Below are 25989 nucleotides of genomic sequence, written 5' to 3'. Positions count from 1 at the left end.
TATTGATGCCACCATAGGTTCAGTAACACAAAGAATTAGATATACACCGATCAGCCATAACATTAAAACCACCACCTCCTTGTTTCTACACTCATTGTCCATTTTATCAGCTCCACTTACCATATAGAAGCACTTTGAAGTTCTACAATTACTGACTGTGGTCCATCTATTTCTCTGCATGCTTTGTTAGGACCCTTTCATGCTGTTCTTCAATGGTCTGGACCCCCTACAGAGTAGGTATTATTTAAGTGGTGGATCATTCTCAGCACTGCAGTGCCACACTGACATGGTGGTGGTGTGCTAGTGTGTGTTGTGCTGGTATGAGTGGATCAGACACAGCAGCGCTGATGGAGTTTTTAAACACCTCACTGTCACTGCTGGACTGAGAATAGTCCACCAACCAAAAACATCCAGCCAACAGCGCTCCGTGGGCAGCGTCCTGTGACGGCTGATGAAGGTCTAAAAGATGACCACCTCAAACAGCAGCAATAGATGAGCGATCGTCTCTGACTTTACATCTACAAGGTGGACCAACTAGGTAGGGGTGTATATTAGAGTGGGCAGTGAGTTAACACGGTATTTAAAAAATCCATCAGCGCTGTTGTGTCTGATCCACTCATACCAGCACAACACACACTAACACACCACCACCATGTCATTGTCACTACAGTGCTGAGAATGATCCACCACCTAAATAATACCTGCTCTGTGGTAGTCCTTTGGTGGTCCTGACCATTGAAGAACAGGGTGAAAGCAGGCTAAAAAGGTATGTAGAGAAACAGATGGACTACAGTCAGTAATTGTAGAGCTACAAAGTGCTTCTATATGGTAAAGGGAGCTGATAAAATGGACAGTGAGTGTAGAAACAAGGAGGTGGTTTTAATGTTGATATTTTTAATGGTTATATGTTGCCATAAGTGTTTTAACTAAGAGTTAGCCTTAGGTCAAAGTTATACTTTAGTTAACTACAAAAAGTTTCTGGGTTACACCACCACTAAGCAAACCCCACTAGAAAGCATAGAGGCTAATGTCGTTCACAAATTTTAGTCTTATATTAAACTAAAAATGAATTATTAGAAAATTAAAACAGCATGTAGTAAACATACTAAACATGTGGCAGCGATAAAAAGTACTGGACTAGTAATAAGATGACCTGTGGTTCATGCGCCATCACTGCCTGGCCTCCACTGTTGGGTCCTGAGCGAGGCCCTAAAACCCTAATTGTTTGAATTGTATAAAAAACCAGCATGTGAGTCGAAAACTGATTCTGATATGTCTCTGCAAAATTTGGTATTTTTAATAGTTTTAGAGGGACTCCAGGGGCATACAATCAAGATTTCAAACAGAGTACAATGCCATATTATAAATTAATTACTTTTAAAGTCCTGAGTCTAATCATTAAGATTAATTATAATAATTTAAAGATGTTTAGAATAAAGCTTAATTAAAAAGTGCACTCAAAACATTTCATAGGGAATTTATTTCTGGAAAGTTTAAGTTCCCAAATAGGCTAAAAATATCTTCCATTATAAACACATAGATTTAAGGGGTAAAAACTAGCAGTTGGACCAGTTTAGCCATCTTTTACAAAAAGCATGGCATCCAGGAGGTTGCCTGTGTATCTGGTATGTACAAGAGTAAAGCTGTGCTTCTTTAGTAAATCCTTGTACTCAGTGCTGCTCCTCTGCCTTCCTTCTGTCATGCTGAGCGCCTGCAACAAAGCCCGGCTTGGCCTGGTCCTCTCCTCATCCAGCAAGATCTCTGAGAGCAGCAAACCGCAGCCTGCACCACATGGTACATGAATAATATTTAAATAATGACCAGCATGTCAGTTTTGCAATAGTGCTCATCAATCATAGTCTCAAAAAGTTATCAAGCTGATCTAAATAAACAAATGTAAACATCACTGAACTTTCATGGACCAGGTTTGCAACCCTCTGGATTTTCAATGTTGACTTAAGGCGGTAATGCAGTTGGTGGGTACACCGACCCCATGACAAATTAGCCCTACACCCTAGTCGGTTCAAAACTCAGTTCTGCCACCCGGCAGGCTGGGCGCCTACATGAACAACGATTGGCTGTTGTTCAAGGGCAGGGTGCCGGAAGGGACCTCATGACTGATGCAATTACGGCCTTTGCTGGCTGGTTGATGGCACCTTCACAGAGTCGGGGAATAATGTATTGATCAGGGTGTGTCTCTCTGTACACAAAGCTGATCCACATATGAACTCGACTCGTGCAGGTGAAAAGATGCAGTCAGCGACTACACCCACAGACTGGACATGTATTGGAGGAAACGTGCTGATCTGGCTCTCCTTGATCAAATTTGGGGTTATGCAGGCAGCAGCAGATTCACAATCTAGAATTGGAAATGAAATCCAAATATAAGAACAAGATCTTGCTCCTACCTGGAGTGCATGCCTTGGACAGTTTACTCAAAACTTCATGTACTTTGTCATCAGACCAATCATGGAGAATTCTTGCAAGGATATAAAGATCTGTCTTGGGCAGGTCATCTTTGAAGAAATCTCCTATTTCCATAAAAAAACCAGGGCAAAAATATTCAAATATATATAAAACAACATTTTAACTAATTAACACAATTTATAATATTATTTAATCTGACCTGCAACAAATGACACTCTGCCGTCCTGCTCTTTAGGTTGGAAGTGACCTTTTATTTTAATAACTGGTGGTAAGTCGAAAACAATTACAGACAATCCAGGATGAGCGTTGGCGAACTCATATGCCATGGCACCAGTACAACCTGTGGTGTAAAATAAAACACTATTACACTGTCCACTTGAAACTAATTCTAAATGTAATTGCCATAGAAAGTGCAAAATGCAGCAATAAACAGACCAGTACAGCAATATGACAGCAAACACATCACAACTAAAAAAAAATTTTTATCATATTCCTGTGTACACCGATCAGGCATAACATTATGACCACCTTCCTAATATTGTGTTGGTCCCCCTTTTGCTGAAAACAGCTCTGACCCATCGAGACAAGGACTCTACTAGACCCCTGAAAGTGTGCTGTGGTATGTGGCACCAAGATGTTAGCAGCAGATCCTGTAACTCCTGTAAGTTGCGAGGTGGGGCCTCCATCGATTGGACTTGTTTGTCCAGCACATCCCACAGATGCTTGATTGGATTGCCTTCTTCCCATAGTGCATCCTGGTGCCATGTGTTCCCCAGGTAAGCGACACACACGCACCCGGCCATCCCACGTGATGTAAAAGAAAACATGATTTATCAGACCAGGCCACCTTCTTCCATTGCTCCGTGGTCCCGATGCTCGTGTGCCCATTGTTGGCGCTTTCGGCAGTGGACAGGGGTCAGCATGGGCCCCCTGACTGGTCTGCGGCTATGCAGCCCCATAAGCAACAAACTGTGATGCACTGTGTATTCTGACACCTTTTTATCAGAACCAGCATTAACTTCTTCAGCTACAGTAGCTCGTCTGTTGGATCGGATCACACGGGCCAGCCTTCGCTCCCCAAGTGCATCAATGAGCCTTGGTCGCCCATGACCCTGTTGCCGGTTTACCACTGTGTCTTCCTTGGACCACTTTTGATAGATACTGACCACTGCAGACCAGGAACACCCCACACGAGCTGCAGTTTTGGAGATGACGGCTCGCTAGAAGGTGTGCAATTTTATTTATAAATATCAGAGTTAAAAATCAGATCCATACAGTCCTTCTTATCTAAAAAGTTCAACAGTTAAAGTAATAAAAAGCATGAAGAAAACAATGATTGGTTATATCTGCTTTATCAGACTTTGACAGCACAGTGAAATAATTTGTCCACCTAAAAAAAAAAACAGGGTCCACCTACCAGTGTAAGTTTCACATTTGAGTTCATGTACTACGTATATATTTCCATACAGATACATATTCATAAAATAAATTTCCAGTTTGTTTTAGTTTAAGGGGTTTTTGTCTAAAAGATCTTTGAGAACCCCTATGCTAAACAGTCCAATATTAGGGTTAAAATAAATCCTAAAATATAAACATTTGCATCATCATTCACAGTCATCACCACAAGTGACATCTGTAGTAGTATAATTGTATTGATAATAATATACTGGTGATGGTCATAAAATTAGAATATCATGAAAAAGTTTATTTATTTCAGTAATTCCATTCAAAAAATGAAACTTGTATATTATATTCATTCATTACACACAGACTGATATATTTCAAATGTTTTTTTCTTTTAATGTTGATGATTATAACTGACAACTAATAAAAAAAAACAAATTCAGTATCTCAGAAAATTAGAATATTGTGACAAGGTACAATATTGAAGACACCTGGTGCCACACTCTAATCAGCTAATTAACTCAAAACACCTGCAAAGGCCTTTCAATGGTCTCTCAGTCTAGTTATGTAGGCTACACAATCATGGGGAAGACTGCTGACTTGACAGTTGTCCAAAAGACGACCATTGACACCTTGCACAAGGAGGGCAAGACACAAAAGGTCATTGCTAAAGAGGCTGGCTGTTCACAGAGCTCTGTGTCCAAGCACATTAATAGAGAGGCGAAGGGAAGGAAAAGATGTGGTAGAAAAAAGTGTACAAGCAATAGGGATAACCGCACCCTGGAGAGGATTGTGAAACAAAACCCATTCAAAAATGTGGGGGAGATTCACAAAGAGTGGACTGCAGCTGGAGTCAGTGCATCAAGAACCACCACGCACAGACGTATGCAAGACATGGGTTTCAGCTGTCGCATTCCTTGTGTCAAGCCACACTTGAACAAGAGACAGTGTCAGAAGCGTCTCGCCTGGGCTAAAGACAAAAAGGACTGCTGAGTGGTCCAAAGTTATGTTCTCTGATGAAAGTAAATTTTGCATTACCTTTGGAAATCAAGGTCCCAGAGTCTGGAGGAAGAGAGGAGAGGCACAGAATCCACGTTGCTTGAGGTCCAGTGTAAAGTTTCCACAGTCAGTGTTGGTTTGGAGTGCCATGTCATCTGCTGGTGTTGGTCCACTGTGTTTTCTGAGGTCCAAGGTCAACGCAGCCGTCTACCAGGAAGTTTTAGAGCACTTCATGCTTCCTGCTGCTGACCAACTTTATGGAAATGCAGATTTCATTTTCCAACAGGACTTGGCACCTGCACACAGTGCTAAAGCTACCAATACCTGGTTTAAGGACCATGGTATCCCTGTTCTTAATTGGCCAGCAAACTCGCCTGACCTTAACCCCATAGAAAATCTATGGGGTATTGTGAAGAGGAAGATGCGATACGCCAGACCCAACAATTCAGAAGAGCTGAAGGCCACTATCAGAGCAACCTGGGCTCTCATAACACCTGAGCAGTGCCACAGACTGATGGACTCCATGCCACGCCGCATTGCTGCAGTAATCCAGGCAAAAGGAGCCCCAACTAAGTATTGAGTGCTGTACATGCTCATACTTTTCATGTTCATACTTTTCAGTTGGCCAACATTTCTAAAAAATCCTTTTTTTGTATTGGTCTTAAGTAATATTCTAATTTTCTGAGATACTGAATTTGGGGTTTTCATTAGTTGTCAGTTATAATCATCAACATTAAAAGAAATAAACATTTGAAATATATCAGTCTGTGTGTAATGAATGAATATAATATACAAGTTTCACTTTTTGAATGGAATTACTGAAATAAATCAACTTTTTCATGATATTCTAATTTTATGACCAGCACCAGTATTATTTATTATTATTATTATTATTATTATTATATTATAATATTATTAAATGTGGTATGTTTATTATAAAAATAAGTCTTTGACCCAGCATACAAGGCATAACATTATGACCACTGAGGTGAAGTGAATAACACTGTTAGTGGGTGGGACCTGTTAGGGGATATATTAGGCAGCAAGTGAACATTTTATCCTCAAAGTTGATGTGTTAGAAGCAGGAAAAATGGGCAAGAGTAAGGATTTGAGCGAGTTTGACAAGGGCCAAATTGTGATGGCTAGACGACTGGGTCAGAGCATCTCCAAAACTGCAGCTCTTCCCAGTCTGGTCAGTATATATCAAAAGTGGTCCAAGAAAGGAACAGTGGTAAACTGGCGACAGGATCATGGGCGGCCAAGACTCATTGATGCACGTGGGGAGCGAAGGCTGGCCTCCAACAGACGAGCTACTGTAGCTCAAATTGCTGAAGAAGTTAATGTTGGTTCTGATAGAAAGGTGTATAGGCTGCATAGCCGCATACTTTTTGATAGATACACTTTTGATAGATACTGACCACTGCAGACCAGGAACACCCCACAAAAGCTGCAGTTTTGGAGATGCTCTGACCCAGTCGTCTAGCCATCACAATTTGGCCCTTGTCAAACTCGCTCAAATCCTTATGCTCGCCCATTTTTCCTGCTTCAAACACATCAGCTTTGAGGATAAAATGTTCACTTGCTGCCTAATATATCCCACCCACTAACAGGTGCCATGATGAAGAGATAATCAGTGTTATTCACTGTCATAATGTTATGCCTCGTCAGTGTATGTTAAATACATAGCTGAATGAAAAGCATGCAGGCAGATCATTCATTGAACAGCACAAAAGCTGAATGCTTAGTTATAGCATGTCGGTGTTAAATGCTGCTTTGAGCTATGAATTTTAATCCTAATAATTCTTCAAAATGGGTTCAGAGGTTCTGAATAAATACTGTACCTAATACAACAGCAAATGCCTGGATACTAAGTACCAAATTGAAACCTTCCTAGCATTCTGACTGTTTAGTATAGTCATATAAACAATACAGCTACCTCCAACATCACAGGCTGTTTTGAAGCGAGACAGATCAAATGCTGTAGCTAAATCTCTTCCAGTCACATTTGCAATACTGTGCATTGCATTCATAAAGCCCATCTTAGCATCATCTTTTCTGTAATATGCATCCTAACACAGGAAAAATAACACAAAATATTAAAATGGTGTTAATATTACATAATACGTTAAAAGGGTCAATTACTGTGACAATTTTATGCTGTTTAACCTGAAATAGATTTTCAGTCGTTTTCCCAAGTGCCCGCTCATGCTGATTGGTGCCCTCCCTGACAGCATTCTCTAAGTGAGAGAAGAGTGGCCAGACTGTTTCATTGCAGTGCAGGATGTAGCCATGCAGAGAGAGAGGGCTGTCTGATACCAGGAACTTTCTGGCCTGTTCTGTGTTCTTGTACACTGGAACACAATGCACACAGAGTACCGGTCATATACATTAAAGGTCAAGTCTTTGCTTAACTTTTTTCTTAATTTATGACATTACAGCTAATCTTAAACAGACAATGCCAGCTCAATGAAATCAGTGTTCCATTAAAACAACAGGGCCCACATACCAGTGTTAGCTTCACATTTGAGTTTACACAGAAGTCCTAATGATACAGCTGCTTCAAGTAACCGTTCAGTGCCCAGCAAAGAGGAGTTGATTCGGTTGGCAACCTCTTCCACTGTGAGGCCAGAGTCCCTCAAAACATCAAACACTCCCAGCTTGGATGCTATGAATAAAGTCTTGTAGACAGCATAAGATAAATTAGTTACTTGAAAAAAATATCCAGTCACTGTATAGTAATGTTTATGTGGTCCACTGCTTTATCTTACTATAGGCCTACAGAATTCATATCCAAGCTATATCTTACTATAGGCATACAGAATTCATATCCAAGCTATATCTTACTATAGGCTTACAGAATTAATATTCAGGCTATACAGTGTATGAATATATCAAGTAAAACCAATTTATGGTTGCAATACCAAATATCGATACTGCAGAAGTGCAATATATAGCCAAAAGTATGTGAACAACACTCCACATTATTACTTTCAGCTGTCCCAGAGAAAAGAGACATCTTTTAAAATTAAAATAAAAAGGAAGCTCGTTCCACCACTTGGGTGCAAGTACACGAGTTCTGGGTGAAGGATCAAGTCGAGCGAGATTAGTGGCTCGGAGGTTGTGTGGTACGGAGCGGGGTTTTATTAGACCTCGAAAGCAGCTTGGTCCATTTTTGGCTTTGTAGGCAAGCATCAGTGTTTTAAACTAAATGCGGGCAGCTAAAGGAAACCAGTGAAGAGAACGCAACAGTGGGGTGATGTGGCACCGTTTAGGTAGGTTAAAAACCAGACGAGCAGGCCTATATTGTGTGTACCCAAACACAACAAACATTTTTTCAGTTTTTTAAGTGGTTTTAATGTTCCAAATAGGTTTGCTAGCATTGATTTGACGCATCAAAATATTTATTTAAATTAAATTATTGCAAGCCAATCTAACAATTACTAGGCCTTTGCTGTTGATTTACCACCATTGTTCTAAGCCTGTTTGATACATAATATTTTATAGACTTTATTAGAAATGATCATATTTGATGAATTCTGTAGTAAGTGTAGTAAATCTAACCCGGAGATTACAGGTTTACCAGTTGTTGAAGGCACATGATTGTATGTATATAATATGTGTATCACTATTAAATTACAATATGGATTTGCCTGTATTGTTGCAGACCAAGTATTTTAAATTTAGAATACAAATCAGATCACACGTTATAAGCAATTAAAGTTAAAATGTTTTGTGTAGCAGGGCAAAAGAATTTAAATGCCAAAACATCATTACACTGTGTACCTTTGAAGCTTTAAATCCATCTAGTAGATCCACTATTTTGTTGGGAATGACCTCCGAGTTGCACTTAGCCCCCTTGAGTTCCACCACATTCTGCTCCTGATTGGACCGACAGCCAGCAGAGTCTGAGTTGTTGAAGCACGTTGAATTTAATAGTGTAGTTTCTTCGGGCAGACTACAGATGAAGGGACGGTGCCCAACAGATCCTGCAGAGCCCTTGCATATTATCTTGTGAGCTGGGCTCTCAGGTGGGCTGTTGTAAATCTTTCCCAGCTGTTTGCAGAAGTGATTAAGTGGGAAGCCCACCACATTGAGAAAATCTCCTTGGACGTATTCCACCAGCATACCACCCAAAGCCTGGATCCCATAACCACCAGCCTTGTCCCTGTCAAGAAAACATAATGGGAATCTGGAACTGTTTTTACATTTATCTTCAGTCAGAAAACAGAAGGTCTACAAAAAAAGGTTTGGCAAGAAAACAGTGTCTTACAATTTAACTGAACACATGACTTTAGTTCAGCATCATTTCTTGGCATTCAAAAATCTTTTGACATTCAGAAATTATGGGGTTTTCACTTACAAAGAGTGTCATTGTCTATTATACAACTTAAATAGTACAGGCCATGGTATATACCATCAGATGTAAAGAATCAGCTTAGATAGTTTTTTGTCCTACCAAATAAAAAAGCAGAAAGAATTTCATATTGCAACCTAGCATGCCTTTCAGCAAGGGGTTACAATTGTAGACTTTATATTTTGTTTTATTTTATAACTTACTAAATAAATATTTTACAACCAAAATAACTATAATACAGTTATAGGCCACATAAAGGTCCACAAACACAGCACTTGCCCTACAGACAGGAAGTGTTCTAGCTTGCTTGAGTTAAAACTATAGATTTTTTTGTATTGAGTACAAATATATGTATATTGATTACAATTACACTGTACACTCTGTTTCATTTATTATGCTTTATTTTTTTTATTTAATTAAAATTTTTTGAAAATTAAATACTATAATTATAACACACTGGTTGTTAATACAGTGTGAAACAAAGACATACCATTATGATAATTACTTCTTATTTAATTAAGTGAGGGAAAACAATCCAATGACTAGTCAAAAGTTAAACGTTTCTCATGTGATGAAATATCTGGAATATTTATTTATTTATTTATTAGGATTTTAACATCATGTTTTACACTTTGGTTACATTCATGACAGAGATGGTAGTTACTCATTACATAAGATTCATCAGTTCACAAGTTTAATGTCAAACACAGTCATGGACGAATTTTGTATCTCCAATTCACCTCACTTGCATGTTTTTGGACTGTTGGAGGAAACCGGAGCTCCAGAAGAAAAACCACACGGACACAGGGAGAACAGAAAGGACCCAGACCACCCCATCTGAGGATCGAACCCAGGTCCTTATTGCTGTGAGGAGACAGTACTACCCACTGAACCACCGAGCCACCCCTTATTTGGAAAATACTTTTGCTGCTGTTACAAATGGGGTGTCAGAGTCTCATGCTATACTCCACACAATTTACTTGTTATTGATTATTTTGCCCTTTTTATTTTTTATTAGTTTTTTCTTAATTCTTTTTATAAAGTTATTGTTAAAATGTAAATTATTTTACCTATTTATCTGTTTATTTCATCTGCTTGAATATATTCAAATGTCCTAAGCCATTCCAATGAGGATGGGTTCCACACACTTTTTAGTCTGGTTCCTCCCAAGGTTTCCTAATCATATTTTTTTTCTTGCCAGTGTGGGCTTGCTCATCAATACCCTCAGAACCTAAAAATTTTTACCTGACATGTCCAAAAAATAATGTTTTGCAAAAAAATTCCTACAAATAAACTTGTTGAATTTAAATGATAACTTAAATAAAATACGAATCTAAGAGAGAACTTTTGAGGCCAGCTTTACCGCATCACCATCAGTTCTGACAGGTGGTTCAATGTTCATTTTCAATCAGCAGGTTTAGAGTTTAGCCACACAAATAGTCGATCAATTAACAGCTCCCATGTGCATGTGTTTACTGATTAACATTAAGTAATAAGTTGCTTTATGTATACTTTGTATAGTTGCTTTATGTACAATTATCTACACTTTCTACACTCACTGTCCATTTCATCGGCTCCACTTACCATATAGAAGCACTTTGTAGTTCTACAATTACTGACTTTAGTCCATCTATTTCTTTAAATACTTTTTTAGCCTGCTTTCACCCTGTTCTTCAATGGTCAGGACCACCACAGAGTAGGTATTATTTAGGTGGTGGATCATTCTCAGCACTGCAGTGACACTGTGGTAGTGTGTTAGTGTGTGTTGTGCTGGTATGAGTGGATCAGACACAGCATCGTTGCTGGAGTTTTTAAATACCGTGTCCACTCACTGTTCACTCTATTAGACACTCCTACCTAGTTGGTCCACCTTGTACTGTAGATGTAAAGTCAGAGATGATCGCTCATCTATTGCTGCTGTTTGAATTGGTCATCTTCTAGACCTTCATCAGTGGTCACGGGGCGCTGTTTGCTAGATATTTTGGTTGGTGGACTATTCTCAGTCCAGCAGTGACAGTGAGGTGTTTAAAAACTCAACTCAGTGTCACTGCAGTGCTGAGAATGATCCACCACCCAAATAATACCTGTCCTGACCACTGAAGAACAGGGTGAAAGGGGGCTAACAAAGCATGCAGAGATACAGATGGACCACAGTTAGTAATTGTAGAGCTACAACGTGCTCCTATATGGTAAGTGGAGCTGATAAAATGGACAATGAGTGTAAAAACAAGGAGTTGGTTTTAATGTTATGTGTGTAAATCTGAAGAGGATATATGAAAATATATTAAATGATTAAAACAAAGTGGTCCAATGTTGGTTCCCTTCACTATATTCATAAAGGTAAAGCAAATATACCATGTACATTTCTTAACTTTACTTGCAAAGTGTAAAGTTCATTTTTGAATGTGTTAACACCAAGCAGAGGGGCACACAAAAATCAGCAGGCTGACAAAAAAAACTGACTTACATGGGCTCTCCACTGTTAATGTATTCCCAAAGCATCTCTTCAGACAGCTCTGCAAATTTGACTTTTGTCTCTTCATAAAAGTCCACCACTTTGTATTCTATTTCTTCACCTGAAACATAGTTAAATTAAAATAGATAACTTACAATAACTTATTTCTAGCCCAAGATCTTTCTGGCTAAGTGTTCTTTTTTTTTTTCAATGTACCTTTTGTCTCATGACAGAGGACTATGACCACTCCTGTATACACACTGTGTTCCTTTCCACTCAACCTGAAAATAACAAGATTGGTTACTTATGACATTCTATAAAACAACTGCATATATACAATACTGAATATGTACAACACATTTTTCTCATGTTTTTTTATTTTTTAACAGAAGTACCTGGATAGCATGCAGTAGGCATCTTCTTTATCAACAGGTTTTTCCAATATCAAACCATCTACTGTCTGAAAATACAAAACAAAGACAAATGAAGAGATTTCGACTTTTAAACACTTTTACTTTAAATGTAATAATGAAATGTATGCAAAAATATATACATACCACGACAGTGTCTGCTCCAATAACAATATCTGGCGTTTTTAGGTGTTTCTGAGCTCCGCACATGTGAAGATATAAGTTCAATTCAAAGGCTAGCAACATACTTTCTAAAATGTGTCAGGACATTCATAACGCAAAGGAAAACACAAGCTGCATTTATAACCTTCTGACTGATAGCCCAAAACTCTACCCACTAGGCCAGGGGTGGGGAACCTCCGGCCCGCGGGCCGTATACAGCCCCCCACACAATCAAATGTGGCCCGCAAAATATTTCCTAGATTTTATTGTTTGGGCTTTATGCAATTAATCATCATAATCATCTGTTCTGCATAATCCGTTTCAGTGTCGCATCGCAACAAGGCAAACAAAGCAGCCCAGGCATCTCTGTCTCCGCAATTAATGATGACGCATATATCAAATTAACCAATGAGCTGCAACAACCGTGACTGTAGGTTCGTCCAATTAGCTGCATCTTTCTGTTTTGTTTAAGTTTGTAAAAATGTCGAAGCGCAGGAAAGTTGATGATGAATGTCGCGTCTTTCAAGAAAAATGGACAACGGATTTCTTTTTTGTAGAAGTAAAAAGAAAGCCAGTATGTTTAATTTGTGGAGAATCTTTTTGAGACAAGAGAGGATGCACGATACAACCAGAGGTGAGGACATTTTTGAAAAACTAATAATAACAGTGCACTCCTATGGTTTATCTCTCAACAAACTAAGTGGAGTTACTACAGACAGTGCACCAGCAATGGTGGGGACACATAAAGGATTGGTGGCACTTCTGAAAAAAGAAATGACACATCCTGGTCTGGATCCAAGCAATTTAGTTACATGTCACTGTATCATTCACCAAGAAAATCTGTGCTCACAGTCACTTTGTATGAAAGATGTGATGACAACGGTTGTTTCCTGTGTGAACTTCATTAAAAGCAGAGGGCTGAATAAAAGACAATTCAAGGAATTCTTAAAAAGCCTGGAAACAGACTATGGAGATTTGGTTTACTACTGTGAGGTGCGATGGCTAAGCAGGGCAAACTATAAAAGTTTCATGGAAATGAAAGGGAAATATGTGGAAAAACTCAGTGATGTCAAGTGGCTCTGTGATTTGGCGTTCATGGTTGACATCACAAGCTATTTGTCAGAGCTCAGTGTTAAACTCCAAGGGCTCCAGCTCCAGCTCCTGGTCACACTCTTTTCTCATGTAAAGTCATTTGAAGCCAAATTAAAGTTGTGGCAAATGCAACTCGAAAAGGGAATCACTGGGCATTTCCCTACTCTTCGTGATCACAATCCTGTGCCTGAGAGAACAACAGAATATGCAAAGGAATGTGCTCATTTGCTAGAGGTGTTTTCCCAACAACTTCAAGATGTGAAAGCAAAAGAACAAGATCTTAACATGTTTGCAACACCATTCAATGTAAATGCAGTTGATGTACCAGAGTGCATGCAGCTTGAGGTCACTGAACTTCAAAATAACTGTCAGTTACGTGCCAGGCACAGCAACATGGGCCTGCTACAATTCTACAAGCAAAATATAAGTGCTCAAGAATTTCCAAATTTAAGGAAACATGCACTTAAGATGGCATCACTGTTTGGAACCACATACCACTGTGAACCTTCTCAAAGCTGTCACTTGCAAAAAAACGTGTTGCCACAACGTCAATGCCCCCAGATATTCCACAGCTGGTCAAGACCAAACATTCACAACCGTCACATTGAAATGATGATAAGGTAAGTCCGAGATCAAATATAAACACTACATGCCATCAGCATCATTTATAAAGCCTGTATTATTTGGCTGTATGTTGCATCATTGTAGTATGCGGCCTGTGACCAGATGTGTAATTATTAATCTGGCCCTTAGTGGATAAAAGGTTCCCCACCCCTGCACTAGGCTTACCTCTGTCCCAGAAAAGCTACAAGGACTAGTAAGCATCAAGAAGCTAGGGAAATAATTCTAAACCAGTAAATACTTACAACCCCAAATCAGAAAAAGTTGGGACAGCATGGAAAATGCAAATAATAAAAAAACACAGAGTTGACTTTTATTTGATTGCAGACAGGATGAACCTGAGATATTTCATGTTTTATCTGCTCAACTTCATTTCATTAATAAACATCCATTCCTGCATTTCAGACCTGCAACGCATTCCAAAAAAAAGTTGGGACAGTAAAGCATTTACCACTTTGTAATGTTGCCATTTCTTTTCACCACACTTAAAAAACATTTTGGCACCGAGGATACCAAGTGATTTAGTGTTTCAGGTTTTATTTTGTCTCGTTCTTCCTGCAAACACGTCTTAAAATGTGCTACAGTACGGGGTCGTCGTTGTCACATTTTTTGTTTCAAAATTCTCCACACATTCTCTATTGGGGACAGGTCAGGACTGCAGACAGCATGGTTAACATAAGGCTTCTTTTTGGCACAGTAAAGTTTTAAGTGGCATTTGTGCATGTAACTCTGTATTGTAGTGCTTGACAAAGGTTTGCCAAAGTAATCCCTCACCCATGTGGTTATATCAGCTATTGTTGAGTTGCAGTTCTTGATGCAGTGGTGTCTGAGGGATTGAAGATCACAGGCGTTCAGCTTCAGCTAGTGCCCTTGGCCTTTACACACTGAAAGTTCTCCTGATTCCTTGAATCGTTTAAGGATAATATGCACTGTAGAGGGAGCAATATGCTAATCCCTTCCAATCTTTCTTTGAGGTACATTTCAATCATTTTCTCACACATTTGTTGATAAACTGGAGATCCTCTGATCATCTCTGCTCATCAAAGACTCAGCCTTTCCTGGACGCTGCTTTTGTACTAAACCATGATTACAATCACCTGTTGACATCACCTGTTTGAAATCACATCATTATTTAGTTTTTTCACCTCATTACTAGCCCTAAATTGCCCCCATCCCAACTTTTTTTTTAAATGTGTTGCAGGCCTGAAATGCAGGAATGGATGTTTATTAACAAATGAAATTAAGTTGAGCAGAGAAAACATGAAATAGTCAACAGAAATGTAAGGAACACTACATTTTTACTTTATTTGCATTTTCCATACTGTCCCAACTTTTTCTGATTTCGGGTTGTAATTTAACTCCATTTATTTGTTTAGCACTTCTGTAAACATTGAAATTTGGCTGGTGGAATTGCAATTAAGCACTTTAAACAAAGCAATTTCTTACACATTTTAAAGACATAAACATACTTTCACACTCATAGAGAACTAAACCATCAATATATTAAAAGCCTATCAAATAGGTAAAACCAAAACAGATTAATAAAAAACTAACACATGTTGTGCTGAACCACATCATTCTGTACTACATCATTCATTTAATTCCAGAGGTTTGTTAGAGGTCAGAGGTTACTTTTTACAAACATGATTAGTAAGTTCTAAACCCTAAATAACCAATCAGAGCCCTTGATGTGGAAAAAATAAACTCACAAAGGGCATTCTTTGAGCCACCTCCAGAGCTTTTTGTCTTGCCGTCTCCACTGCGTATTCATCAGGCGTTTTAAACAAGGTCTTGTCAAGGGTTTCTTTAAACCATGAAGGTACCACCTCAAACTGTAAACCCTGCACACAGAAGCATCATATATAATGAATACACTAAATATTATGCTAGGTCTTTACATAAAACTGTTCCAAAGTACTTACTACATTTGTTAAAATCTCCTGCCTTCTTGGAGATGCACTGGCCAGAACAACAAGTTTACCACTTAGCTTCGATATGACTGGATTTAACACCATGGTGTCTTTTGAGGTCTACCCTGACAACCAAAACAGTAAGACAGAAAAATGTATTACTTATATAATGTTAGTCATAAAACATAAAGCTTAAAGCAAAAACATACCTTTGTTGTACACTCAATCAGGGGATGTCTGGTCTAATAATTTACATTACTGATAAGAAACTAATTTCATTTTTTTAATGTATTTTCTCCCCCTTTTTTTCTCCTATTTTAGCGTGTCCAATTGCCCGATTGCGTCATGCTTCCTCTCCACCAATGCCAATCCCTGCTCTGATTAAGGAGAATGAAGCTAACCCACGCCCCCTCCAACACGTGGGCAGCAGCCGTATGCATTTTATCACCTACACTTTGACGTTAGTTGCATTAGTTATGAGAGAGTCCCTATCCGGCTTAATCCCACCCATATCTGAACAACAGGCCAATCGTTGTTCATGTGGTCGCTCAGCCTAGCCAGCAGGCAGAGCTGAGATTCGATACAATGTATTCGAGATCCCAGCACTGGTTAAAGCATGTGTTTTTACTGCTGCACCACCTGAGCAACCCAAGAAACTAATTTCATGCCTGTATGTAAAAAATCAGTGATAGTTTCATCCCTACAGAATCAAAGCTGACTCAGGAAATCTATGTGAAATGTCAAAAGTGTGATAATTGCATGTAAAGTTAATAAAGCTTGGATTTGCTTTTATAATAAAACATTTTTTGTAAAAATAAATGAAAACATTTAACAAATAAATATTCGGGTGTGAACTATGTACATCATAATACAGAAAGAAGTGAGCAGTGCTGATCTTATGTTGTGCCAATCTTATTTGTAGCAGTTATGCTAATGCAGCAAATGCCGCCTCACAGCTTAAGGTACCAAGGTCCAACGTGGAGTTTTGCAAGATCTCCTCAGTTCCATGTTAACATGTTAACATACCATGGTTTGGTTTGGCATCTTTCTGAACACAGAAAGGACCCAGACCGCCCCACCTGGGAATCGAATACAGGACCTTCTTGCTGTAAGGTGACACTGCTACCCACTGAGTCACCATGTTGCTCAAGTAAATAAGCACATTTTTGGGTTGATTGAAAGAAAATGTAAAATAAAATTAAGGAAATTAATTAATGTTATTATTTAAATTAAATGAAAACATGTTAAATATTAGTCTGTAAATCATAAATCAAAAGGAAATGAAACCTTTAAATGTGCCTCCATGTGACAGTAGCTAAAAATCAAACTTGTGCACTATCACGCACCTCTACACCGATCAGCCATAACATTAAAACCACCTCCTTGTTTCTACACTCACTGTACATTTTATCAGCTCCACTTACCATATAGAAGCACTTTGTAGTTCTACAATTACTGACTGTAGTCCATCTGTTTCTCTGCATGCTTTGTTAGCCCCCTTTCATGCTGTTCTTCAATGGTTAGTGTGTGTTGTGCTGCTATGAGTGGATAAGACACAGCAGCGCTGATGGAGTTTTTAAACACCTCACTGTCACTGCTGGACTAAGAATAGTCCACCAACCAAAAATATATCCAGCCAATAGCGCCCTGTGGGCAGCGTCCTGTGACCACTGATAAAAGGTCTCAAAGATGACACACTCAAACAGCAGTAATAGATAAGCGATCGTCTCTGACTTTACATCTAAAAGGTGGAACAACTAGGTAGGAGCGTCTAATAAAGTGGACAGTGAGTGGACACTGTATTTAAAAACTCCAGCAGCGCTGCTGTATCTGATCCACTCATACCAGCACAACACACACTAACACACCACCACCATGTCAGTATCACTGCAGTGCTGAGAATCATCCACCACCTAAATAATACCTGCTGTGGTGGTCATGAGGGAGTCCTGACCATTGAAGAACAGCCTAAAGTGGGGCAAAAAAAAGCATGTAGAGAAACAGATGGACGACAGTTAGTAATTGTTTAACTACAAAGTGCTTCTATATGGTAAGTGGAGCTGATAAAATAGACAGTGAGTGTAGAAACAAGGAGGTGGTTTTAATATTATGGTTGATCGGTTTGATACTTGCCTACATTCGCTGTATGTGTGAATTGGCTACTCTAAACTCCTGGTTACAGTGAGGGTCTCTGTTGGATAGTCCAAAGTGCTTTCGAAATTGGCTTTGGACCCACCGCAGCAATCTGTTTAACATGAAAAGTAAACAGAAAGTGAAGATCCTCTAACGTAACTACTTGCGATCGATGCCCAGGTTAACAGGTTCTTACTGACCCAGTAATGACTCGACAACGTGGTTTAACTACAGATACTTTAATGCACATGCTGTTTAATGCATTCTTACTAATCCGATTACAGCTGAGGCTTTTAAATGTTAAAATAGTTTCAGTTTACAGCCCAATTATACACATCTAAATCTCTTACTCTGCCTTAAGACATTAAGTGGAATCTAACAGCATTATTAAGTACCTGTAGCATTGATAATCACTAATTTAATGTTTACACTTTTGTTTGTATTAGTTTAAGTATAAACAGCGAGCAGCAGTTTCAATAGTTGAGTGATTTACCTGCGATGCTGGAGCTGAACCCTCTCTCTGTCATCAGCAAGTTAAACAGGAACGATGTAGGAGGAGCGTGTTAGCGCATGCGCATTAGCAAAACGTCTAGAACTATACCAACATGTGTCCACCAGAGGGAGCCAAACAATCAATTGTTTATTTATTAATTAGAATTTTAACGTCATGTTTTACACACTTTGGTTACGTTCATGACAGAAACGGTAGTTACTCGTTACACAAGGTTCATCAATTCACAAGTTTAATGTCAAACGCAGTCATGGAAAATTTTGTATTTCCAATTCACCTCATTTGACTGTGGGAGGAAACCGGAGCTCCCGGAGGAAACCCATGCAGACACGGGGAGAACATGCAAACTTGAACCCAGGACCTTCTTGCTGTAAGGCGACAGTGCTACCCACTGAGCCATCGTGCTGCCCATCATCAATTGTTGTAAAACACCAACCAAATGAAACTTGTTAAGGACCTCTAACACACAGATTAGCATTAATAATTTTTGGAATGCGGTCATAATGGTTAATGTCCGTAAGAACTTGAATGAAATGAATGAAAATATACAACAAAAAGTCTGAAGAGAAATAAAATATACACACACATACATACATACATACATACATACATACATATATATATACTGTATATAAGCAAACAGAAGTATTTAATTGATACATACAAGCACTTTAACCCTCCTGTTATGTTCGTTTCTCGTCAATTTGACCTGGGGCATGTTTAATTATCTAAAAGTGTCAGAAACCAAAAAATCCCAATAATCATTGTTTATATCTCATAATTAACTCCTTCTGCTTGGCTTAATAAGTGAAATCAATTAAGTTTTATACCAAAAAATACTTTTAACTATATCTTTTTAGATTATGAGACGGGTCAATTTGACCCGTAAACATAACATGAGTGTTAAATAACATAAGTTGAAATCCTAGTTCTCTTGACAAATGTTTATTTAACACCCAACCTTAGCACTTTGTGGAACATCTTTTGCCTTGAACTCTAATAAGCGATTTCGGAAGGTGCTAACAAGCTTCTGACACCTCTCTTGTGGAATCTTCGCCCATACTTCTCATCCAAAAGCTTCCAGTTCATTGAGTTTCGATGGCTTTTGAAGGATTTTCCAGGACTGATTCTTTAACCAAGCTTTGGTTCTGCTTGGGATTACTGTTTTGCTGTCTTTCTGGGACATTTTGTGAAACGGTAAAAAGAATATGCATTTTGTTAATTATCTTCATTTAACTTATAAAGGTAGAAAGAATAGATTTCCAATGTCAATGTTTTCAATATTGTTTTGTAAATATTAACACATTTAGAATGTAATGCTTGCAACACGCTCCAAAAAAGTTGGGACAGGGATGTGTTTAGTGCTTTCCATCACTTTTCTTATTAATTTTACTTACTTTTTTTACTTAACAATGTTACAATTAGACATATGTTCCTCACTGATTAACTTTTGACTTCCTATCCGTCCCTTAAACCTGATTCTGGGGTCAACTTATTCTCACTGTCACTAGCCTTTCGCTCGAAATCCTTTTTGTTGAAGAAATGCCTTTCACTGCTCCATCAAGCTCCCTTTTTACCACAGTTCATTCTTGTATCTATTTCCTATAAGAGTTAGTAGATTGTGCAGCAAATACATTATCTACAGTGATAATTTCCATAGCAGTACTTCTCCATCATTTTGCAAAGGCCACAGTGAGCTGGAAAGGTCATCAGAATATTGTAATATCTTCAGTTCTGGGGTCCATGATTGTAAACTTTTGTCTTTTTGCAAAAGTTTAAATAAATATTTAAATTAATAAACAAATGACTGATTCCTCTTTTTAATGTGTTTTACAAAAGTTCTAACTTTTCCAGAAATGGGGTTTGTATCATTCAACTTATAAAGATTTGGGAACATTCATACTATTTTATACAAGTTATGTTATGTTTAAAGTTATAAGTTACTTTATAGATGTTACAAATAGACATATGTTCCTTTCTGATCACCTCCTGACCTCCTATCAGTCTCTTAAACCTGAATTTGGGGTCCATTTATCCTCACAGTCATTAGCCTTTAGCTCAAAATCCTCTGTCAAATTAATGCGTCCATCAAGCCCATTCTTTTTACCACAAGGCATTAGTGAATAGTTCAGCTAAATACATTAACTACAGTGATAATTTTTTACCAGCACATCTCTATTCTTCATTTTATTGCAAATGCCACACTTATTATTATTATTATTATTATTATTATTATTACTATTGAAACTCTGTGCATTAGCTTTAGCAAAAATCATAATATCTGCAGATCCTACAAATTCCAACGTCCATGATCGTGGACTTTCTTCTTTTTTCTTCTTCATCTTAGAGTTTATTTTAGGTTTGAACTATGTTCAGGGGCTATTTATGGGTACTGACACATAACCCCCCCCCCCCCCCCCCCCCCCCCCCCCCCTCCCCTTCCCCAAATGTCTTTCTTCGGTGAAATTTCTGTTGGAGGATAAAAGTCTCTTGGCGTAACACTACCCACAGCTTGCACGCAACAGCGTAGGGTATCTTCCGTAAAATGAACTGATATGATCTATATACATGCAAGTGATCCTAGCAGGGCTTTACACTTTACCCCAATTATAACCAAAACACAGCTGTGTTATGACAGTTGATTTCTAACCTCATCCTGTGTGTTTGTGAAGGACAGTATCAAAATGGTTTTGGAAGAAAGCTTTATTTAAGAAAGGTTTACATATGAAAGTCAGGGTATGCTTCAAATGGGAGAAAATGTAAACACTGTAAACCAGGAAAACACAAAACAATTATTTTATTTAATGCAATTAAGATTACATACAGCAGTAATAAGTATTACTTCATTTTTACTTACTTATTTAAATAAGTAAAGCAAAAATACTTCAGTAAAAGCTACATTATAAATGTCTGTAATCCCTAAAAGTGCATTTTAATCAATGTTTATGAACTTTTGTGTTATTTAATTATTATTATTATTATTAGTAATTTAGGCCCTTTAGTTCACTGCCAGTCATTTTAATGTGAGCATAAAGTCTTATTTACATTCTATACACTCATGTAACTTTACAAAGCATCAATGTTTAACATAAAAGCCTGGTCAATACTACAATAAGATAATGATAATAATACAAAAGTGGATTTGTTTTGTATTCTTACATAAGCAGACTGGCTTCCTCCTTGCTCCCTGGTGAGTGCCTCAAACAGAAGCGCCAGATGTAACCCAGTACCTGAGCAGATGTTAGAGGATTTACCTCTGCAGCCTGCAGACTTAACCAGGAAACAAAATATAAAAAACAATAACAACTAAAGAACAATAATAATAAAAAATAATAATTCAAGAACAATTATGTAAGAAAGATGTCAAAGTTCGGGAGTAGTACCATGGGACTGACCCTGACCAACCAAGAACAGAGAAAGGAAGGCGAAAGGTTTTTAAGAGCAGTACTACTGAACTCCACAGAATGCATTTACCAAGAAAATGAGCAAACTAAGAGACAAACATGAGTAGAAACAAAAGAACAGTTAGGTGCAAATCCACTAGTTACTCATCAACTCATCAATGACATACAAACCTAATGCTTTCTGGAGGAAAAGAAAAAAAACTTTTCTTTTTTTCTCTTAGTTCTTTTGAAATGAAAATCAATCTTAAAACTGATTTTACCCTGACCTGAACAAATAAAAAATATCACAAGCCTTTTGCTTTTGCCAGATAATGTGAACAGACTTGTCATTTTAAATAACTGCCTCAAAGATGGGTAACTGTTAACAACTCTATATGGGCATTTGCTGACTTTCAAAAGATAATTTAGATTTAATAATTTTATCATAATTTTATTAAAAAAAAATTTATGGTAAACATGTTCTTGCAATAAAAATGTGCATAACTTTTCAAATTTTGCATAGTTTTTTTTCAGTGGATTAATCACGATTAAAACTGTTAACCATGTGACAGCCCTAGTTTAAAACATAAATGCTTAACAGCACAAGTTTCTGCTGTGGTGTGTTGTTTTTTAGCAGTTGTTTGAGCTCCAAGTAGACCTATTTAATTGCTGTAGTTAACTGAACCACATGTAGTAATTGTGTTTTAGAACCATAAATGCACTTCATAATGTAGCTAGATGATGCTTATTTTTTTATTTTTTTATTTTGTTATTTTTTAAATTAATTTGATTGGGCTAAAACAGAACAACTTATTATAACTAGCTTTAGTAATCAATAATAATTACTGTGTAACTTAATACTGTAATTAATGTAGCTAGCTTATTTAGACCAGATGGCAAAGTTCCCCACATTCTAGAAGTGCAATGGTTTGGGGTTTTGGTCAAGTATAAACTCTTAATTCTTATAAAGTCTTAATTCTTTAAATAATAATAATAAAAGCTGGGTTTTCACTAATTTAGTTAATTTTGTTTAACATGTATCTGGCACCATTATTTTAAGAGTATTAAACTAGAAACTTGAATGGGCCTGGCTAATGGGCTCATTGTCTCCCTTAACAATAGATCCAGTCCGAGCTGAGAACATGCTGTCTCGGCGGCCTTCAGACATTTCTGTGTCCAATGTGCTGAAGTTCCGCAGCCTCATCATCTGTCTCATCTTACGCCGAAAGTCCTTTGAGGCGAAATAGTAGATGAATGGGTCCAGGCAGCTGTTGATGCAGCTAAGTGACAGGGAAAGCTTATAGTACATGTAGAGAGATTTGTTATAAAAAAGCTTTGTGACTGAGTGAGCCAGCAGTAATATGTTGTTGGGTGCAAAACAGACAACAAAGACGAACAAAACAGTAAAGGCCAGGCGTATGGCACGACCTTTCTGGTTACTTTTGGAAGTTTTGACCAGAGCACAGATTATTCTTATGTAGCAGTACACAGTTATTATAAAAGGACAGAGGAAAAGAATGCCAAACATGGCAAACAAGAAGGCTGCCCAGTCTGCAGTTGATGGAAGCATGTCCTTTTTTAGCATGTCGAAGCAGGTGGTGATGTTCAGCTCGCTCACGTAAAATGTCAGATCCGTTTTCTCCAGTGGGCTGAGAACTGCCAGGACTATGCCCCACATAAAAATGCATGTCAGAACTGCATAACTAAGCTTCACATTTTTCCCTCTGAATTGCATAGGTCTTACAATGCCTAGGTAGCGCTCAACACTGATAGCGGTCATCGTCAAAATTGAGCAGTACATATTAGCAAAGAAGATGACAGTGAGTATGTTGCACATGGCTGAGCCCAGGGTCCAGTTGTAGCCTTGCATTAGGTACAGGATCTGGAAGGGGAGAGCTAAGCCCAAAGCGAGATCAGTGATTGTAAGGTTAATCATGAATATAATGGAAGGAGTCTTTGGCGACGTGCGAAACAACAACACCCACATGGACACTCCATTGCCACTCAGGTTTACAAGTGTGACCATGACGTAGATGGCTGAGATAAGGTTATTAGACCACTTGTTCTGCAATATTGATAGGGTGGCATTATCAATTCCACTGTGGTTGGACATGTTTCAGGTCGTTTTCCTCCAAAATCTGTGATTGAATAGAGAGACAGAAAAAGTTGGATGTAGTAGATGTACTGTTCTTTATTTTACCTAAGCCCACAAAGTACATGCTGTAAAACAATTTATAAAACCAAACAGAGAGGTATCTTTTTTTTCTATTTATTTATGCAGTCAATTTGTCTTCCGCTGCTGGGGATCCCGATTGCATTCGAAAGGGGAGGTTATATTTGCCAGCTCACGCCCTTCTCCGACGAGTGCACAGTCCTTGCGGACCCCTTCTTTTACAGCTGTGCTTCGGTGGATTCACATATCAGGCTCATCCACTTTCTGCACAGGAGCCTCGGTCTGCTAACCAGGGTCCTTGCACAGTGTATGAAGACCCCACCCACTTAGTCCGGTCATTTTTCCACCTAGCAGACACGGTAGCCAATTTTTTTTGTCTGCTGCAGGCACTGCCAATTGTGCCCGCTAGATGGCGCCCAGCCGACCGGTAGCAGAGCTGTTCAGAATCTCGGGGCTAGTGTGCTGGCAAAATATTCTGTTGCGCCACCTGGGTGCCTGAGGTATTTCTGTGTGATACAGTCAATGTCAATATTTTCAATGTTGGTATAAATCCATCTGTTCACAGTGCAATAAGAACTTATCATGACAAAGAATCCGCAGCCAAAATGCACAAAACGGTTAAGTAACAGTTAAGTAACAGTTGTTTTCCAAAGTACTCTCAAGCCCATGTGGCTATATTTATCAAAGTTGCATGGTGGATTCTCATGCAACACTATTACGGTGCTCAGAGTTCACATATATTCATCAGTGGTTTTTGGCCTTGCCTTACACAGAGTGCAATGTCTGTGGATTTCCTCAATCTTTTTAAAATATATGGGGATTTTGAACTGATTAGCAACTTTATTGGATAAGGTGGTAAGCAACTGCCCATCTTTGTTTTTAAAGACTAATTCTTGGGAGAAAAATGTTTATTTACACTAGAAGTATTAATACATAATCACTTACTACTTACTTACTAATGTGGATATGCTTATGGCATGTTCCAATATTTTAAGAATGCTGCTACAATAGAATGTTACTGGATGTGTACAGTACATGGTGTATGTGATAAGAAGTGCGTCAATTGCATTGTATGACATCCAAAACCCAGTTCTAACTGATTTAGACCAGCTCCTATGTTCTAGCTAAGAAGACTCTGTTAACTGTGGAATCTTCTACGGTTCTACAAGGTCACCAACAAGAGTATATAAGATGTTATCACATTCACAGAGCCTTTGTGTGAGACTCTTTCTGTGTCATGTTTCCCTGCAGAGAAGATTAAAACTTTTTCTACTTACAATCCAGACTTTGAGGTATTTTATTACGGGTTTTTCCACCACAGAGGTTCCTCCTTTTATACCCTGTCATGGTACCCTCACCTGTTACCAGTTCACCTGCTTATTGTGGAATATTGAAAATTGGTGTAACTTTGTATATTTCCCTTTTTTTAGTGTATTACAGGCAATTCAAAATTAGTTTATATAACAAAATTCAATCAAGTTGGTCAGCAAAAATATTAAAAGTAATTTATTTTTACTTTTGTCAGTTAAATAAAGGTTAAAGAGAAGTAGCAAATTTTTGTTTTTATCGCATTTTACAAAATGTCCAAACTTTTCTGAAAATGGGTTTGCACACCAGTGCTTTTTATTAGTCGTTCAACGTGATAAAACAATTTTGACCAATTGCACTTTACAAAACTGTGATCTGACATGTTAGTTGGAGGTGATGTATGCAATGACTTTAAGGTCTTGCTACAGATGTCAAATGATTGTTAAAAAAATCTTCCATATTTAATATTTCCATATTTGTTTAAGCTTTCTGGAGAAGAACAGGTTCTTATTCAAGAATATATTGTGTACCTATTTCCTGTCCTTGCTGCTAAAATAATCCTCATAACATGTTGTTACCGCCCTGTATATTACAGTGGGTATAGTGTATAGTTACCTGGCTAGTTGTACTTTATAAAAGACTAAACT

General features: G+C 38.1%; 2 protein-coding genes across 2 annotated transcripts; both read right to left on the bottom strand.

Annotated features, from left to right (window-relative positions):
- Positions 1 to 1275: 1275 nt before the first annotated feature.
- Positions 1276 to 18505, bottom strand: asmtl (acetylserotonin O-methyltransferase-like). Its single transcript, XM_063006321.1, has 14 exons — positions 18461 to 18505; positions 15847 to 15959; positions 15634 to 15765; positions 12197 to 12244; positions 12035 to 12099; positions 11856 to 11920; positions 11652 to 11760; positions 8614 to 8995; positions 7337 to 7508; positions 6997 to 7181; positions 6767 to 6899; positions 2627 to 2767; positions 2409 to 2531; positions 1276 to 1782 (listed from the first exon to the last, which is right to left on the bottom strand). Exons 2-14 carry the CDS (start codon positions 15937 to 15939, stop codon positions 1574 to 1576), a joined length of 1857 nt encoding a protein of 618 aa, XP_062862391.1. The 5' UTR covers positions 15940 to 15959; positions 18461 to 18505; the 3' UTR covers positions 1276 to 1573.
- A 4425-nt stretch (positions 18506 to 22930) lies between these two features.
- Positions 22931 to 23974, bottom strand: p2ry8 (P2Y receptor family member 8). Its single transcript, XM_063005342.1, has one exon. It carries the CDS (start codon positions 23972 to 23974, stop codon positions 22931 to 22933), a length of 1044 nt encoding a protein of 347 aa, XP_062861412.1.
- Between the last annotated feature and the right edge of the window lie 2015 nt (positions 23975 to 25989).

This window comes from Trichomycterus rosablanca, chromosome 12 (genome assembly GCF_030014385.1).
Source record: "Trichomycterus rosablanca isolate fTriRos1 chromosome 12, fTriRos1.hap1, whole genome shotgun sequence".
Taxonomy (NCBI): Eukaryota; Metazoa; Chordata; class Actinopteri; order Siluriformes; family Trichomycteridae; genus Trichomycterus; species Trichomycterus rosablanca.
Note: the sequence above shows the minus strand (reverse complement) of the source record. Positions and strands in the feature narration are given on the sequence as shown.

Coding starts and splice junctions, on each gene's coding strand:
- asmtl (XM_063006321.1), bottom strand. CDS start 15,939: ATGGTGTTAAATCCAGTCATATCGAAGCTAAGTGGTAAACTTGTTGTT. Junction 12,245..15,633: donor TGGCTCAAAGAATGCCCTTT/GTGAGTTTATTT, acceptor TGCGGAGCTCAG/AAACACCTAAAAACGCCAGA. Junction 1,783..2,408: donor GTCCAAGGCATGCACTCCAG/GTAGGAGCAAGA, acceptor CATGTGGTGCAG/GCTGCGGTTTGCTGCTCTCA.
- p2ry8 (XM_063005342.1), bottom strand. CDS start 23,974: ATGTCCAACCACAGTGGAATTGATAATGCCACCCTATCAATATTGCAG.